The 17186-nt window shown below is 43.2% G+C and overlaps 1 protein-coding gene across 3 annotated transcripts; it reads left to right on the top strand.

The window, feature by feature from the left end:
• The first annotated feature begins 977 nt into the window (after positions 1-977).
• On the top strand, positions 978-16139 carry TEKT1 (tektin 1). 3 transcript variants are annotated; one of them, XM_087717350.1, is made up of 8 exons: positions 978-1116; positions 3260-3466; positions 6194-6359; positions 9776-9904; positions 11132-11275; positions 12033-12255; positions 13104-13300; positions 15836-16139. In XM_087717350.1, exons 1-8 carry the CDS (start codon positions 1017-1019, stop codon positions 15993-15995), a joined length of 1326 nt encoding a protein of 441 aa, XP_087573476.1. In that variant the 5' UTR covers positions 978-1016; the 3' UTR covers positions 15996-16139. The 3 variants fall into 3 exon arrangements, with proteins under 3 accessions (XP_087573476.1, XP_013920427.1, XP_013920428.1); XM_014064952.2 differs by having other exon boundaries at positions 1026-1112; XM_014064953.2 differs by lacking the exon at positions 978-1116 and adding an exon at positions 1903-1986.
• The last annotated feature ends 1047 nt before the right edge of the window (positions 16140-17186 follow it).

Below are 17186 nucleotides of genomic sequence, written 5' to 3'. Positions count from 1 at the left end.
GCCCTATTTTCTGCAATTGAGTTTGGAGTGATTTAGTTTGAGGAGTTTGTATTGATCCTTTGCTCATGTATTATTGATACACTTCTTGTTAACTTCTGTTTCAAAGCACCATGGAAACTCAGCAACCTGTCAGTGCCCGGTTTGTCTGAAACTTAACCAGGTCACTTAAAGACAAGCGATTACATTCACACAATATGCCAAACCTGGTGATTGTTAACTTGACCTTGTTCTATAAACCAGACACTTTGATTAGTATACGATTCATTTAAGTGTAGAGATATAAAACGTGGATTAACCTAGTAACCAAACGAAGCGAAGTTTGTTAGAAGTAAGTAAACATCATTCCTGACAAGAACGAGGAGAGGACAAGATACAACCACGCTTCAAAACGAAGGAAACATCTAATCTCTGGGACTATCCCTCTTTTTCGGGCTGCTGCAAAGATCCGGAGTATGGCAGTGAAGAGTTTCTGGCCTCTTCGCTGGAAATCTATTGTTCTTCCGGATTTTTGCAGCCAGGTGTGGCAGCCCTCCTTTGTCAACCTGCCCGTCCTTCACACCAAAGGCGAGATCAGAGAAAAGCATCCCTCAGCTTTCGGCGCTACAGGATTTGTACCCGCCGCCACTTCATCTGCATCTCCGTAGGGACGCCACCCATCCAGGGCTAAACTTTCGATCCATTCGTCTTAAAATTGCTGCCGACGGACGGGGCCAAGGATTTGCTTATAAGGATTTAAAGGAGAGGTCCCCAAACTGGGCAACTTTAGGACTTGTGGACTTCAACTCCCAGAATTCTCCAACCACCATCTGGCTGGAGAATTCTGGGAATTGAAGTCCACAAGTCTTAAAATTGCCCAGTTTGGGGATCTCTGATTTAACGTATTCAAATATCTTGATCTGGCGCTTCTGTTGATTCATTCATTCATTCATTCCTTGGTTTAACCAAGAACAGCAGCCAATGACGGCCCCGTTCTACAGCGCCTGCCTCGTTGCTATAGGAGGCGTCGCCCCATTCCCATGGAAACAGGTTTTGTTGTGCCTGGTTTTCCGCTTCCCTACGCCCCGATTCGAACTCTCGGACGGAGGAGCTGCTGTGGAGAGCACCGCCAAAGGGTGGGTAGCAGCCAGACTTGCAATGGGACGGCCAGCTCTGTTAATAATAGGGATAAGGGAGATATAACTTAAGATCTCGCTCCTCCCCGTGTCCTCATGCACGTAAGATTCGGAACAGTTCCCTTTCTTTCTTGGGGATTTTGCAAGAAGTTGCTATAGTACTGAACTTGGGGGGGAAATGGATTGGAAGTCTATAATGCTTTAAATTCTGGCTTAAGGCAGTGGTCTCCATGCCTTCCTTGCTTATTTCCAGGAGATCGTTTGTTTGTTTGGTTAGTTAGTGTACGAGAAAACAGGTATAAGTATAAATGGACATGAGCACAGGAAATGGGTACGAATAAACAGGGACAGTAGGATAGGGACGGTAGGCATGCTGGTGCACTTATGCATGCCTCTTACAAACCTTTTAGGAATGGGGTGAGGTTCACGGTAGACAGTTTAAGGTTAAAGTTATGGGGGTTTGAGGATGTAACAACAGAGTCAGGTAGACCATTCCAGGTATTGACCACTCTGTTGCTGAAGTCATATTTTCTGCAATCGAGTTTGGAGCTGTTTACCTTGAGTTTGTATCTATTGTTTGCCCATGTATTATTGCGGTTGAAGCTGAAGTAGTCGTTGACAGGTAGGACATTGTAGCAGACAATTTTGTGTACTACGCTTAGGTCAGACCATAGGCGGGAGGTGGTTTCTCCCTCTTTGATCTGATGCAATGCTTTTACCTCTCTGATTGAATACATTTGTTAAAAATGAATTACTCAAGGTCGCAAACATACCTAATATTCCTTCCTCCTGTTTTCCCCACAACAACCCTGTGAGGTGGATTGGGCTGAGAAACTGATTAGCCCAAAGTACCCAGCCAGCCTTCATGCCTAAGGTAGGACTAGAATCCATGGCTTCCCAGTTTTTCGCCTGGTGCCATAATGACTCGACATTTTTTTAAAAAAAGTATTTGAAATATTTTTTAAATATATATTTTTATTCTTTTTCTTAAAAAAAAACCACATACAAAACAAAAGCAAGGAAAAAAAACTTTCCTCCATTTCATCAAGCATGTCGTTTGGTTACAAGTTTTTGTGCATTATTACGAATAACATCACTGGTTTTGCATTAAACATAACTGAATATTTCACTGTCATTGAGCATTATGTGTTAAAATTACCATTAATATTCTTTCATTTGTAACAATCCTTATTTCCTTGAATTCATAATTATCTATCAAATAACAATAAGTCTTTAAAGTATTATAATATCACCTATCTCCAATGAGAAAAAGCAGAGATTAGAACAAAGAATTCCCATTAATTTATAATATACATTCATATTTTCAATTGACCATAGTGTCACCAATCATCCAGCAATAATGGAATAGTTTTCCATTATTAATTATTAATCCATAAAGTGGTTAAGTATTGAAATTATTTTTTTAAACATGCATTTTCTTTTCATGCATGTTTGGTCTTCTTAATATTTCCTACAACTTTCCAGTCAAGCAGGTTACAAAATTGAGGAAAAGTTTAGCTTCCAAGGAATTTTGGATCTGGGGTGGCCACTGACTTTTCTGGATGAATCCATAGAAAAAGCTATTTAGCTGTGTGACATCATAAGGTCTTTGATTTTTCTAAGTCCTGATCCTTGGAGGATGTCCTTCTGAGCAGAAAGAAGCACGAATGGAATACATGAAATGTTGAGAGAGTGACCCTAGTCACTCTCAAGTCACTGATCAAGAAGCAGTAAATGGCTCAGTCTGTGAAGAACCCTGCCTCCTAGCTATGCTAGTGACTGTCAATTGTGGTATTTCCCTCAGCTACTGTGTATTTTAAGTTTGGTATTTGGGATTGGGGTTGCTTTTAATGCATTTTAACACTGTTCCCCACTCAGTCATTTATTGAGATGAACAGCTATAGTCATGGAATAAATAAATACACAGACATGGAGAATTGTGAAGATATAAATTTCACTGTAATAATTTTTGAAATATAACAATAGCCTTATTCCTTCAAGCTGAAGGGGAAGTTTTTTAGGGAATGCAACTTTTTAAAAACCAACTTCTCTTTATTCTCCCTGCTGTTTACCATTTTGTTATTGTTGTTGTTCTTCTTTTCCAATTTTATTTCTAAGTGTTACTTAACTCCTGTTTTCTTCTCAAGATCTTCTGCTTGCCATAATGGCCAAGTTGATGCAAGCACCCCCTAAGTTTCTGCCCCCCGAATGGTACATTGCTAACAAGATCCAATACAGTAGTGCCGAGGCCCAGCGCTCTCGTTCGGAACGCTTGGTGGATGAGAGCCAGCGGCTGGTAGATGAAATCGAGAGGACCACTCAGAAGACCCAGAGTGATGTCAACAAGAGAATAGGTGATGGGTGCTTTTGATTCGTTTCTATGGACATATGTGTACATGAGTCTGAAAGCGGGGGGGGGGGGGGGGCTGAGCTTGCATAAGATGCTTGAACCATGTCAATTAAAGATCAAGTTATTTGTGCAACAATATGCAAAGTTTTGTTTAAGTTTCATTATTGCTTTTTTTGGGGGGGAGTAGTATTTTGTGTCCATTTTGTTCGTTTGTGGTTATAGTATATCTGAGGGACCATCTCTTGCTGGTCACATCTTCCTGACCCACCAGAGCAGGCAGGCAAGAATGTTGCACGTCCCATCCCCTAGGGAGATACACCTGGTGGGACCCAGAAGAAGGGCCTTCTCCGTGGTGGCTCCCTCTCTCTGGAACATCATTCCCACAGAGATTACAATGGCCCTTACTCTAACACTCTTCTGGAAGGCACTGAAGACCTGGTTCTGCCAGCAGGCCTGGGGAACGCAGAATGGGATTGAGCTCATTAAATGGCTCGTGTGATCTGCTGTTGCCGGAATGGGGGGTTATTATATTATTATATTATTTTATTATGTGATTATTCTTTTATTAGTTTTATTATTTTATATATGAGGCTTTTATATTCCTGGGAGCCGCCTTGAGTTGCCATGTGCAAAAAGGTGGCAATATACATTTCCTAAAATAAATAAACACATATATAAATAAATAAAATACACACCAGAAAACACAGATAACCTTCATAACCAGAATTGGGACCAGAATTTCCAATTTCTGGTAAGGCCATTGTTATTACGAATTGTGCCTGATTTTATGACCTTTTGTGCCACAGTGAATCACTGCAGTTGTTAAGTGAATCATGCAGTCATTAAGTGAATATGGTGTCACCACTAACTTTGCTTGTCAGAAGTCAGGTTAGAAGATTTACAAATGGCAATCACATGGGTCTTGGGATGCTGCAACTATCGTAAATACTTAAATGCCCACATTTTGATTGCTTGTGTGGGGATGCTGCTCTGGCTGTAAGTGTGAGAACTGTTCATAAGTTCGATTCAAAGGATAAGGGATTGCTGGGTAAGGACTGCAGGAGATGGGACAATGGTGCCTTCATGTCACAGGAGTGGATGGACCCAAAAAGAACCCTGTTTGAGAGAGGTTGAGGTGCAAAATAGATATCTGAAGCAACTAAAAAACAAAATGGGGAAATTGGCTTCCGTATGTTTTATGCTTCTGGTATAATGTTATAGGTTTTCCTGCTTTGTGGGCTACACAGAATTGTTTCAGATGGGGGAACCATAGAAACCTTTTAAACAAATAATTTAAAAGATCTGGGCTTGTCCATGCTAGAATGGCTGTGGGATCCAGGGACCCTCAAAGGGAGTCTTGGAAACTTGCATGCTGGCTGGGGTTGCCTGCTGAAGGGAGCTGTAGTGTGTGTTTGTCACAATTAATTTTATTTTATTATTTATTTTATTATTTATTTTATTTATTTTATTTATTTTATTTATTTTATTTATCTTATTTATTTTATTTATTTATTTATTTTATTTATTTATTTTATTTATTTTATTTATTTTATTTATTTTATTTATTTTATTTATTTTATTTATTTTATTTATTTTATTTATTTTATTTATTTTATTTATTTTATTTATTTTATTTTATTATTTATTTTATTTATTTTATTTATTATTTTGTTCATTTTATTCATTTTAGGAAATTTATATTGCCTCCTATTCGCACATGGCGACTCAAGGCAGCTTACAAAAATATAAAAAGCCTCCTATATAAAACAATAAAACTAATAAAAGAGTGAATCATATAATAATATAATATAATAATATAATAATTTATATTTGTTTCTTCCTGCTGTTTCCAACATTTGAGAGCCACAGAAGGCATGGGTAGTTGTCCCATAATGAGGCAATGGTGATTTATTTTTTTTGTCCCTGGAGGGAAACGGGTTGGAGGTTGTTTTAACTGGAGAAAAAAAAATTAACATGCCCATTTGACTGTGTCCATTTTTAAAAAGAAAACTATATTATTCTGCTGGTGGAGGCCTTTTGGTCAACACATTTTAGCAATACAATGTTGGGCTGCAAAAATGGGCTTGTTGTTCATGCAGAACTCTGGTTGTCCATCACTCTTCTAAACCAATGGGAAGCTCTTAAATATTGAGTTTTGAGATGAATGTCCAGATATTTATTTGTTTGTTTGTTTGTTTATGGAAAATTTTATTGCTGCCTATTTGCACATGGCGACTCAAGGTGGCTTACAAGAATATAAATATCTCATATATAAAACAATAAAACTAATAAAAGAGAATTTATTATAATCATATAATAAATGAATAAAATAATAAAATAAAATAACCCCCCACCCCTTGCAATGTTACGATGATTAACATGTCCACCCAAGATGCTTAATCAGTTAAGGTAAAGATGCAACAGCTGCATTTGTAAAATATACAGTTTACAGTTTTAGAGTTTTGAGTCTCATCATACCATGCAAACCCAGATTTTGGGGGGTTAGTTTACGGTTCAGTATATTGCGCAACCCCGGAAAATGGGTTGATTCAATACTGTGTGAACTCAGTCCTTGAATTGATGGCATCATTCACTTGAGCTTCATCCACATGGTCTGTTATGGATGGTCATCAGATTCTCCTTTTGGATGAAGCCCTGAGATGCAGCTGCTGCTGGACTTGGATGCTGCCTTCCTCTACCTTGGGGTGATTGAGTATTCTCACTTCTGCAGAACAGAGACTTGAGGAGATAAAATTCTGGAGGCAGCAGTTGGATGACAAACTTGACCAGATTGTGAAGGAGACTGAAGTGCTTTTGTCATTCAAAACAAGGCTGGAAAAGGCTCTGGAGGGCTGCAAAGAACCACTTTTCACTGCTCAGGAGTGTCTCTTAAACCGGTGAGAGGATTATTTCTTTTTGGACTTGAGAGGCCACTTCAGTTTCTACTTGCTGGAGGCAGGCGGGAATAAACTTGTCTGGATTAAGAAGCTGTGTAATGTCATCATGACTGGTTAGCTGGGAGAAAAGGTCTTGAGTCACTCATCGTCGCTGGCAGGAAAAAATGTTATGAGAAATAACTGGAGACGTGGGAATATTTAGTCTAGAAAAGAGAATGGTGATCTTCAAGTTTCTGAAGGGCTTGCAGGAAGGAGAAGGGCTTGTTTGGCGTTGTTCCTGGTGACAGGCAAGAAACAATAGGTTTAAATTAACTTCCTGAAGTCTAACTTATGAAACAAAGGAGCTGGCTGCTGTATGAAGCAGAAAATTTTCTTTTACATCAGAGGCTGCATGGTTATCTGTCAGAGATGCAGGGAGGTCAAACGTGATTTCATTAAGGGCTGCATCAGGGTTGTGTTTCACCTTGGGGGGATGGGGAGGGCATGGCCACGGTGGGTGCGGCAAGCTCAACACTACTGATGTGGTGGGTGCCTGTGGTGGCCTGAGCGTTTTGCCAGTGAAAACAGGCTCCCGAGCTCCGTTTTCGGCTGCGATGGCCTCCTGCAACCAATTTTTGCTGGCAGAGGCACCGCTGGCTGGTCCTTCACTGTTTCCAGGGTGGCCCTGTGGGTCAGATCTAAGCACCCCATGGACCAGATATGGCCTGTGGGCCTTGAGTTTGACACCCCTGCAATAGTAGATCCTGCAGTAGGGTTTAAACGTGGTGACCTCTAATGTCACTTCTAACGCTGATTCTATGGATAAATGACACAGGTAGTCCTTGATTTACAATAATTCATTTATTGTAAGTTACAAGGTTCTCTGGAAAAAATGACCATTTTTCAAACTTGTGACCATTGCAGCATAGCCCCATGGTCATGTGATCAAAATTTGGCAACTGGTATGTATCTATGATAGTTGCAGCAGTCTCCCGGGGTCGTATGATCACCTTTTGGGACTTTCTGACCAGCATAGTCAATGAAGAAGCCAGATTGACTTGACAACCATGTTGCTCAATTAACAACGGCAGTGTTTCACTTAACAAGCGTGGCAAGAAAGGTCGTAAAATGGGACAAAATTCGCTTAAAAAGTGCCGTGCTTAGTAACAGAAATTTTGAGCTCAACCGTGACCATAAATCAAGGACTACCTGTAGTATATTTCAATTGGACAGCAAATAAAATTTCCTAATGACTCTTGGCAATGGAACAGGCTGCCTCGGGAGATGTTGGACTTCTACACGGGACATGTTTAAACAAAGGCTCGCTCGCCATCTGTGGGGAAACTGAGGTAGTGGATTTCTGTACTGAGCAGCGAAGTGAAGGAAATTATCTCCAAGCTACCTTCTGTGCTGTGATGGTTCTACAGCTAAGTAGTGTAACATCTGTGTTGCATGGAGAAGATCTTGGCCTAACCCCATGAATAGCTACCCTGTTTCCCCTAAAATAAGACCTCCCTGGATAATAAGCCCAATTGGGCTTTTGAGCGCATGCGTTAAAATAAGCCCTCCCTAAAAATAAGCCCACCCCGAAAATATTGCAATGCAGCAGCAGCCATGACATGACCACGCTGGCCACCTCCTGCACCTCAAAAATAAGAAGACCTCCCCGAAAATAAGGCCAAGTGCTTATTTCGGGGATCAAAACAAAATAATATCCTGTCTTATTTTGGGGGAAACACGGTAGGTAGGGCTGGGAAAGCCCTTTCTAAATATTAAAGAGCTGTTATAACCAATAGAGGACTATTAAGCCATATTTATATTATTTATATTAATATAATATAAATAATATTAAGGACGCAGTGGCTCAGTGGCTCAGTGGCTAAGATACTGAGCTTTCAATCAGAAAGATCAGCAGTTCGGTGGTCCGAATCCCTAGCGCCGCATAACAGAGTGAGCTCCCGTTACTTGTCCCAGCTTCTGCCAACATAGCAGTTCGAAAAGACGTAAAAATTAGGGACCACTTTGGTGGGAAAGTAACAGTGTTCCATGCACTTTCGGCATTTAGTCATACCGGCCACATGACCACGGAGATGACTTCAGACACCGCTGGCCCTTTTGTTTTGAAACGGTGATGAGCACCATCCCCTCGAGTCGGGAATGACTAGCACATATGTCCGAGGGGAACCTTTACGTTTTACTTTTTAAGCCAGATGGTTTGATTTAAGACCTATGCCAGAGTAATGTGATTGAATCCATATATTTTGTTTGCACAACACAACTGGCTACTTGTACGTTTGCACCGTATATAAAATCCTAAACTAGCCTGATAAATTGGGTTTGTATTACAGGTAATCCTTGACTTATGACCACAACTGAGCCCGAAATATCTGTTGCTAAGCAAAACAGATGTTAAGTGAGCCGTGACCCATTTTATAACCTTTATTAGCAACAGTTTGCAAAAGGGAGCGAAACTCACCTAACAACTGGGCTCGCTTAGCAAAAGAAATTTTGGCTTAATTGTGGTTGTAACTTGAGGATTACTTGAATTACACCCTTGACGTGCGCTTTGCATTGATTTCCAGCAGGATACAATCCCAAGTGTTGATGCTAACCTAAAAAGCTGTCTTATCTTCTTGGGTGTGGGTGTCTGTTGTGCTGTAGGTTCTTCCCTCAAAAGAGATTTGGGGAAATATGATAAATTAGTACCTTTTGGTGATTGAGTTCTTCTTTTGTAGCAGCCTCCATCAGACATCTAGGCCAGTGTTTCTCAACCTTGGCGACTTTAAGTCCTGTGGACTTCAACTCCCAGAATCCCCCAGCAGCTGGCTGGGGGATTCTGGGAGTTGAAGTCCACAGGACTTAAAGTCGCCACAGTTGAGAAACACTGATCTAGGCAGTGCATTGACTCTTGCAGGAAAGTTCTGAAAAAAGCTGTTCAGAAGAGCATTGATAGTCATCTATTCATGCCTATTTATTTTAGTTCTGTTGTTGATGCTTTATACGATTCTATTGGTTTTGAATTATATTGATCTTTGTGTGTTATGGTAACGTGCTTAAATTTTAGTTGTGCACAGCTGTGAATCCTTGGGAAGTATAGTGATATAAAAATATAATAAGTACATAAATTCCTTCCCATATTATATTGTTGTTCAGGTGTGATAAAAGGTAGGCTACATTTGAGACGTTTTTAATTTATTTTCTGTGTATGTGCCTTTATTGATTAATTTTATTTTTTATTTATTTGTGAAATTTGTTTGCCACTTATCTCACCATGGAGCTACTCTAGGCAGCTTATAACAATAAAAATGCAGGGGGGGGGGCGGGGAATAAGACATGCTACATTATTTGGCAAATATTGATGTAATCCCAGAGACAGAATTTCCTGATGTGGCACAGGGGGGGAAAAAACCCCCAAATACTTTTTGTTTTTGTTTCAGGGAAAGGCGGGTTGGCATTGACTTGGTCCATGATGAAGTGGAACGGGAGCTGATCAAAGAAGTTGAGGTCTTCCAGGGAGTTGTTGCTCTGCTTGAACGCACACTGGAGCAAACTGATGAGCAACTCAGGTATGGGGAAAGCAAAGATCTGAGACAGGCAGGAAGAAAAGAGAAAGCTGTGTGGATCCTGCAGATGACATGGGAAATAGGGAAGAGCCAAAAGTGAGATGCAGTATGAATAAAGCTGTTAATCCCACAGAGTCAAGGGAGGCCGGGGGAAGGCCAACATACGGATGCAGTCTTTGATCGACTATAGCTTCATGCAGGGGTGTCAAACTTGATTTCATTGTGGGCCGCATCAGGGTTGTGTTTGACCTCGGTGTGTGTGTGTAAGGATGGTGGTGGCCAGGGGGGCATGACCAGCTCGACATCATGTGTTGGGGGTGCTTGTGGTGCGTCAAGCGCTTTGCCAGCGAAAATGGGCTCCCGAGCTCTGTTTTTGGCTGCGACAGCTTCCTGCAACCCTCTGCCAGTGAAAACGGAGCTCGGGAGGGCTGTGGGCTGCCTTTGCGAGCTCCATTTTCAGCTGTGATGACCTCCTGCAACCCTCTGCCAGTGAAAACAGAGTTTGGGAGGGCTGCCTGCAGGCCTCCTGTGCTGTTTTCATTGGCAGAGGCACCGTGGACCAGTCCTTTGCTGTTTCCAGGACAGCCTCGTGGACCAGATCTAAGCACCCTGTGGGCCGGATCCAGCCCCCGGGCCTTGAGTATGACACCCCTGGCTTAATGGAACAATAGCTATTCTGCATGTAAAAATTCTCAGGTACAAATGAGCAAAGTTTTCCTCTCATTTCCAAACCATGAAATTTGGGTGGACTGTGCATTGACAATGTCAGGCGCAAGGAATCAGAACCCTTCGTAAGGTTGCAGCATAAACCATTTACTGAAACCTATATACAACATTCTGCTCAAGGAACAGCACAAAATTGGCCCTAGAGAAGGGCCAACTGAGTTCAAGGGAGGATGGGCTTGGATCTCTTGTGGCAATGCAAGGACTCTAAACTGATGACACATTTAACTCTGCCCTCCAGTTTTGCCTGCTCCTCTTCTACAGACACATGCAGGAGGAAAGTGAGCTGGTCTCTTCACTCTACAGCAAAAGTCATGAAAGAAAAAAAGGCTTCTTTGCAAATCTGGTGTTCTGTTGCGTGGGGATAGTGGTATGCACAATACTGCTCTAATGTATCCGTTATGCTGTATTAAGTCCTTTGATATATATGTAATCTGCATTTTAGAATTATATGGCTGGGGAGCATTTTATATAGTCTCTTCTCAAAGACTGTTTTTCCTCTTTCAGGCTTAATCGCACAGCCAAATACAATCTTGAACAGGACCTGAAGGATAAATTCACGGCCTTCACAATTGACAACTATTGCTCCAATCTGACCAACAACTCTACTGATATTGGATATGCTCAAAATGTTGTGAAGGTTGAGGAGAAGTAAGTGTCACATGGGGAACTGAGTGGGAAAACCTGTCATTGGGACACATTGGCTTTTCTGCAACCATGGTCCATTTCAACAAAGGCCAAATTGGGAAGGAGTTGGGTAGTAGATGGTGCCACAGATGAGAATAGCAAGGTTATTTTCTTCGTATTTGATGACAAGACTTTGATTGGATGTTTGTGTCCACCAGGATATCCTTGATTGTGATTCTTGTGTCATCCTCTATATTGCTTGCTTGCTTGCTATCGGCTGCCATAGTAACAGGGAGGGAGGGGGTTTCAGTATTTTGGAGGGGAATCATGCTGGAAGAGATATCTCGGGATGAAGAGGGAATTTTGTTCTCACCATCTTCTGCACATGCTGCATGGTCTTGTTTAGGTCTGGTCAAGGTCAACCGTCTCAGCATACCAGATGGATGACACCACCTGAAGATGCACCCTTGGGGGTTGGAGATTGGACATTTAGCTTGGGGTTGTTAGGGGGGAGGGATTTGGGTAAACTTTTGATATGTACAATTTTGCGCCTTTTAGCTTTAGATTTTGCTTTAGTTTCCTTGCTTTCATTTCATATTCAGTAAAAGTACCTTTTCTCTAAAACAGTGGAGTTGGGGTTGTCCTTTCTTGAATGTTGAAGGAGGCACATCTGATATCTTGCCTGCAAGATTTGAACATTTCACAATGATTCCCATCCTTTTCCCTGACTCTGAGGGGTTCCACGTGGGAGTCAATTTTTTCCCCTCTTATTTTTGGACAGCTCAGTGAGCCCTGAACAATGGCTCGATTTCTCCAACACAAATGTTGAAAAAGCTGACAAACAGCGAAACAATTCCCTGGCTCTCAGAGCCTTGATTGACAGCATTTTGTCCCAGACTGCAAGTGACATGCGCAAGCAAAACAGGACAGTAAACATTGCGTTCCAGAATAGGGTGAAGGAGACCAAGGATGCCAAGAACAAATTAGAAATACACCTGGCAAAGGTAAATATTGGAGGGGTGCCCAACTTTGGGATGGGGAGTAAAAAAAGGGGGAAGGAAAGAAACACATCTTCATTCTCAAAATGCAATGCGCCCCTCCCCAGCACGTTCCCCTGGGCATGTACGTGTGGCCCCCTCTCCACGGGCCCGCCTCTCCTGCACATACCTGCACGGCTGCCCCGCACATGCCCTGCCTCCCATGCATGCATGGCAGAGACCTGAGGACCAGCTGGCCAGTGGGAGTCATGTGCACATGCGCGGTGGAGCTGAACTGAGGTGACAGGGTTGCAAATAGCATCCAAAAGTAAATCAGAGTCCAAGGCAAAGTATTGCTCAAAGTTCCAATTTATTAAGAGAGCCATATTGGCACATCTGGGAAAACCCGAATCTGAAAGCTTCCCGGTTTTCCCCACACAGTTGAAAGTTCAAGATCTTGCCCCCCCACACCCACAAGTCCATCATATGGTCCAATCTTCCACTGCCATGCTGGTAGTTCCACCCATCCAGTTCCAGTCAGGTGCAGAGGTGCAAAGGCAAAGGATGACCTTGGTTTTCTAGAAAGAATTGTGTTATGGCTACATAGCATCTAACTCCTACAATCCCCCCTCCCATTTTCCCACAATAGAAAATGCATAGTAGAATAGAAAGTGTGGCAGGCCAAAGATCCGCCCCCCCACCAAAAGATGGCTGCAGTCATGACAGCAATGGCTTGCATTCCACCTCTGGCACACGTGCCATAGGTTTGCCATCACGGTCCTACATGGACCGCCATTAAACTTTCAAGGGATCCAATTGCACGGTATTAACACAGCTGAAATGTGTCCCTCCCTTCGTTTTATGTGTGTTTAAAGCTGATGGAGGAGATCAACTCTCAGACCAAAAATATTGATGCTCTGAGGAAAGCTATCCTGGATAAGAAGGGGCCAGCCCAGGTGGCCCAAACTCGCCTGGAGACCCGGACTCACCGTCCAAATGTAGAGCTTTGCAGAGACATGGTGCAATATCGACTCATGAATGAAGTGCAGGAAATCAACCATAATATCCAGAGGCAAGTACAATGCAGAAGCTACGGGGCTTAGTTCAATCTGGGGCTTATCTCGGGAAGTTAGTACTTTCTGCGGCAAAGGAGGAGCAGGAAACAGTGTGAGATCCCTGTTCTGCAAAACCCATATGCGCAGTGGATCATTGCATTTCATTTTGTGATTGATCGTTTGGTTGTTGGCCTGTCAGTTGCCTTAATTCTAGACCAAATTCTCCCTCTTCTGGTCAAAGATTTCAGTGGATTTGTGGAGTGACTTCTCTCCATTAGAAGTGAAGGTGGGGCTGCTTCACGGGGGAGATCAGAGCAGTTGGTGGCCTCTTCTGTGGACAAAGAATTTAAATGGAGGGAGTCTTGATCCTAAGGTATCCTCAATATGACCCACAGCAGAATTAAACTCTGGGGAAGTGCATAGCATTCTGAGTCCTAGGGAATGATTTTTCTCCTTGGTCTTCTAGTTCTGGCTCTAAATGAAACTTTAAGATCCACAAGCAATGCTACTACTGTAATGCGCTCTACATGGGGCAGCCCTTGAAGAGCGTTCGGAGACTTCAGCTTATCCAGAATGCAGCCGCGCGAGCGATTGTGGGTGCACCTCGGTACACCCACGTTACACCTATCCTCTGCGAGCTGCACTGGCTGCCTGTTGGACTCCGGATGCGCTTCAAGGTGCTAGTCGTTATTTTTAAAGCCCTACATGGTATTGGACCTGGGTACTTGAGAGACTGCCTCCTGCCAATTACCTCCCTACGACCAATTAGATCCCACAGATTAGGCTTCCTCCGAATACCATCTGCTAGCCAATGTTGACTGTCGACCCCTCGGGGGAGGGCCTTCTCTGTGGCTGCTCCGGCCCTCTGGAATGATCTCCCCGTGGAGATTCAGACCCTCACCACCCTTCAGGCTTTCCGCAAAGCTATTAAGACCTGGCTGATCCGGCAGGCCTGGGGCTGATGAGTTCCCAGCCCCACTTGAATTGTTGTGACTGTTGTGTTATTTTTATGCTGTTTTTTTGTATTTGTTTTTGTCCTTGTTTGTTTTTTGTATTACCCCCTTCCCCACCTTGTTTGTTAGCCGCCTTGAGTCCCTCGGGAATAGGGCGGCATACAAGTGTAATAAACATTACAAACATTACATTACTAGGAATCCCAGCAATCCAAATGAGACCGATTGAGACTGAGAACAGGTGCTTCTAGCAGCTGAGTTGGGAGGCATTTACCTGCCGTTCTGGCAAGCAGGCATACGTGACACACAAGAGCAGCCTCATTACCATGAAGTTCTGTTCGTATTACAAGCTTGGTGGTGTTGGGTAAAGACTTTCGCAGAACCATTTGTTCAATGGGCCAAGCTTGGGTAATGTTAAAGTAGGTATTTGTAACTTGGCCTGTTGTGCAAACCTACACCCCTAAGTTGTGAACATGTTCCCTGACAGATTCTGATTGTCCATCAGAGGAATTTGGTGACAAACGGGGCACCTCGTGTATTGACAACTAATTGCTAGGATTCAGGCTGTTCTTTCCCATTCAGATCTAGATAGCTTCCAGACAGCTGGAAAGAGTATTTCTCCCACTCCTCAATTCAGACTGTCAGTGTACAAATTGGGTACATTCCCTAAAGGTTGGTGGTTTTCTAACACCAATGACTCCACAAATGCCCTCTTCAGGAACTTCTTTCTTCTTTCAAGGTTGCCAGATGCTCCATCTTCTGCAATGAGGCGTTAACAATTGCTTAGAGCCACATGGCCACCCACCCCCCCCGCCTGTTTTCCCTACAAGTTGGGAGGACAGGGATCCAAGGTAGCAAAAGACAACTGAGACAGCAGCTATCTACTTCCTTGGATGCTGCAGATCAAAACAATCCCAGATAACGGAGCAAGGCAAATACCAAAGGCTCCGTCCCTTCAGAGTCAAGGTTACGGGAGGAGTTAGTTCCCTGCAGGAGATAATTTAGTGCCAATGAGACAGAATCTCTTGGAAACTGAACCTACTTGCTTTTCTGAGGATTAGAGTTGGACACTCATCTCTTGTGACATATTAAAGTGGAAGCAGGGACGGACCAGAGCACAGAATCAGAAGATTGTCATGATTTGTTCGACTGAAGCCCTGGAGAGGCTTGCCAAACTCTAGAAAGTAGTGGCCTTCACCCTGGGGTGAAATGCTATCGGTTTGGACCAGTTCTCCTGAACCAGTAGTAAAAAAACTGCTACCGGTTTAGGTGAACCAGTATTTCCAATGATCAGCTGTGACACACGATTTATATTAGCTAGAATCATCGGATTTCCTGTTTTCTAGCTAATATAAATTGTGTGGCACAGCTGATCGTCGAAAATACTGTGGATTTCCCCCACCCAACTGTTCTACTTACTTTTGCAGGTGTGCTCGTAGCAGGCTCCACCCACCCACCCAGACATAATCACATTGTTTTTTACACTCTGCACATGCGTGGAGGTTGCATGTGCTCACTTCACTCACACACGTGCAAACCGGTAGCGAAGGTAAGTTGATTTCATCCTTGCCTTCACCATTTTTCCTGTTCCTCCCTTAGGCTGATGGACACATTGGCTCAGGCTGAAATAGAACTGAAAGGCCTAAACCGCCGGCAGCTCTCCCTGGAGGAAGAGATTGAAGTCAAAGCAAATACTCTTTATATTGATGAAGTGCTCTGCATGCAGATGAGAGAGTCCATTTCCATCAATAATTTCTGATCTGTGAGGCTGGCGGAATCTCTGCTTGGCTGGACCCTTACAAGTAGATCTTGAAACATTGGCTTAAAACTTTCGAGAATCTTTTATAGAAGCCAAACATCTGCCTTGAACTTTCTACCAGATAATAAATTAGTGAAACCTTGAGCCCAAGTTCATCATAAACTCTTGGAAGGTCCCTGTGACAGAGGACTAGGGTGAAAGTGACGATGGCTGGGAAGAAGACAAGTAGTAGGACTTGAACTAGTCTCTTTAGTGCAGACCAGGGGTGGGGTTCAAATTTTTTTTGCAACCGGTTCTCTGCCCGGTTGCTGGGTGGGCGTGGCCATGGTGGGTGTCACTTACTTGGCCTCCTGCACCACAGCGGGGGTGGGTGGGGTTTGCCCTCCGCAGGCTCCGGGAGGGTTTTCTCATGGCTCCGGGATGGCCCATTTCCAGACTTTCGCGAGTCCTGTTTTTCATCCTCCCAGAGCCCCTGTGTGGGCCATATGGAGACTCCTGGGAGGAGAGGGGTGGGTGGGGCCAGCCAGTCCTTGCAATTACTGGTTCAGCAAACCAGAGGTAAAATTAGCATCCGGTTCGCCCGAACCTGTCCAAACCAGCTGAATCCCACCTGTGGTGCAGACATAGTTTAAAAACTTAAAGGGGAGTGCTGATTCAACACATTGCTTTCCCAGGATTTGTAAATGTTCTGTCCTCTTCAGGAAGAAGACAGATTTAAAAAGTTAACTTTTAGAATAGGCTAAAATGGGGATGAGATGGAGGCGAGAGTCACCCACCCTAAAATTCTGACCCTGATAACTAATTGACAGCCCCATCCGGGTCACATAGTCATTCATCCACTGAGACACAAGATCAAAAAGGATACCAGGGACATCCACAGGAGATGGGCATGATCATAAACGTTGGTGGCTTCAGCCAAATGATCACAGCTGCCATCTCCCCACTCCTCCTCAAGGACCCCTGCATAATTCTGTGTAATATTGTGTGACTCCTAATACTCAGGCTAATTTTTAACAAGTGGATGTGGTGCAGGCAATGATTCCCACAGCTTATACAGGTAGTCCTCAACTAATGACCACAAGTGGGACCAGAATTTTTGTTACAAGGCAAGACATTCATTAAGTGAATCACACCTGATTTTATGACTCCTTTCCCTGCCCCAGTGATTAAGTGAATCGTGCAGTTGTTAAG

This window comes from Thamnophis sirtalis, unplaced genomic scaffold (assembly GCF_051295495.1).
Source record: "Thamnophis sirtalis isolate CommonGarterSnake01/CBP01778 unplaced genomic scaffold, rThaSir2_p1.2 scaffold_6, whole genome shotgun sequence".
Classification (NCBI taxonomy): Eukaryota; Metazoa; Chordata; class Lepidosauria; order Squamata; family Natricidae; genus Thamnophis; species Thamnophis sirtalis.
This window is presented reverse-complemented; position numbering and strand designations above follow the sequence as displayed.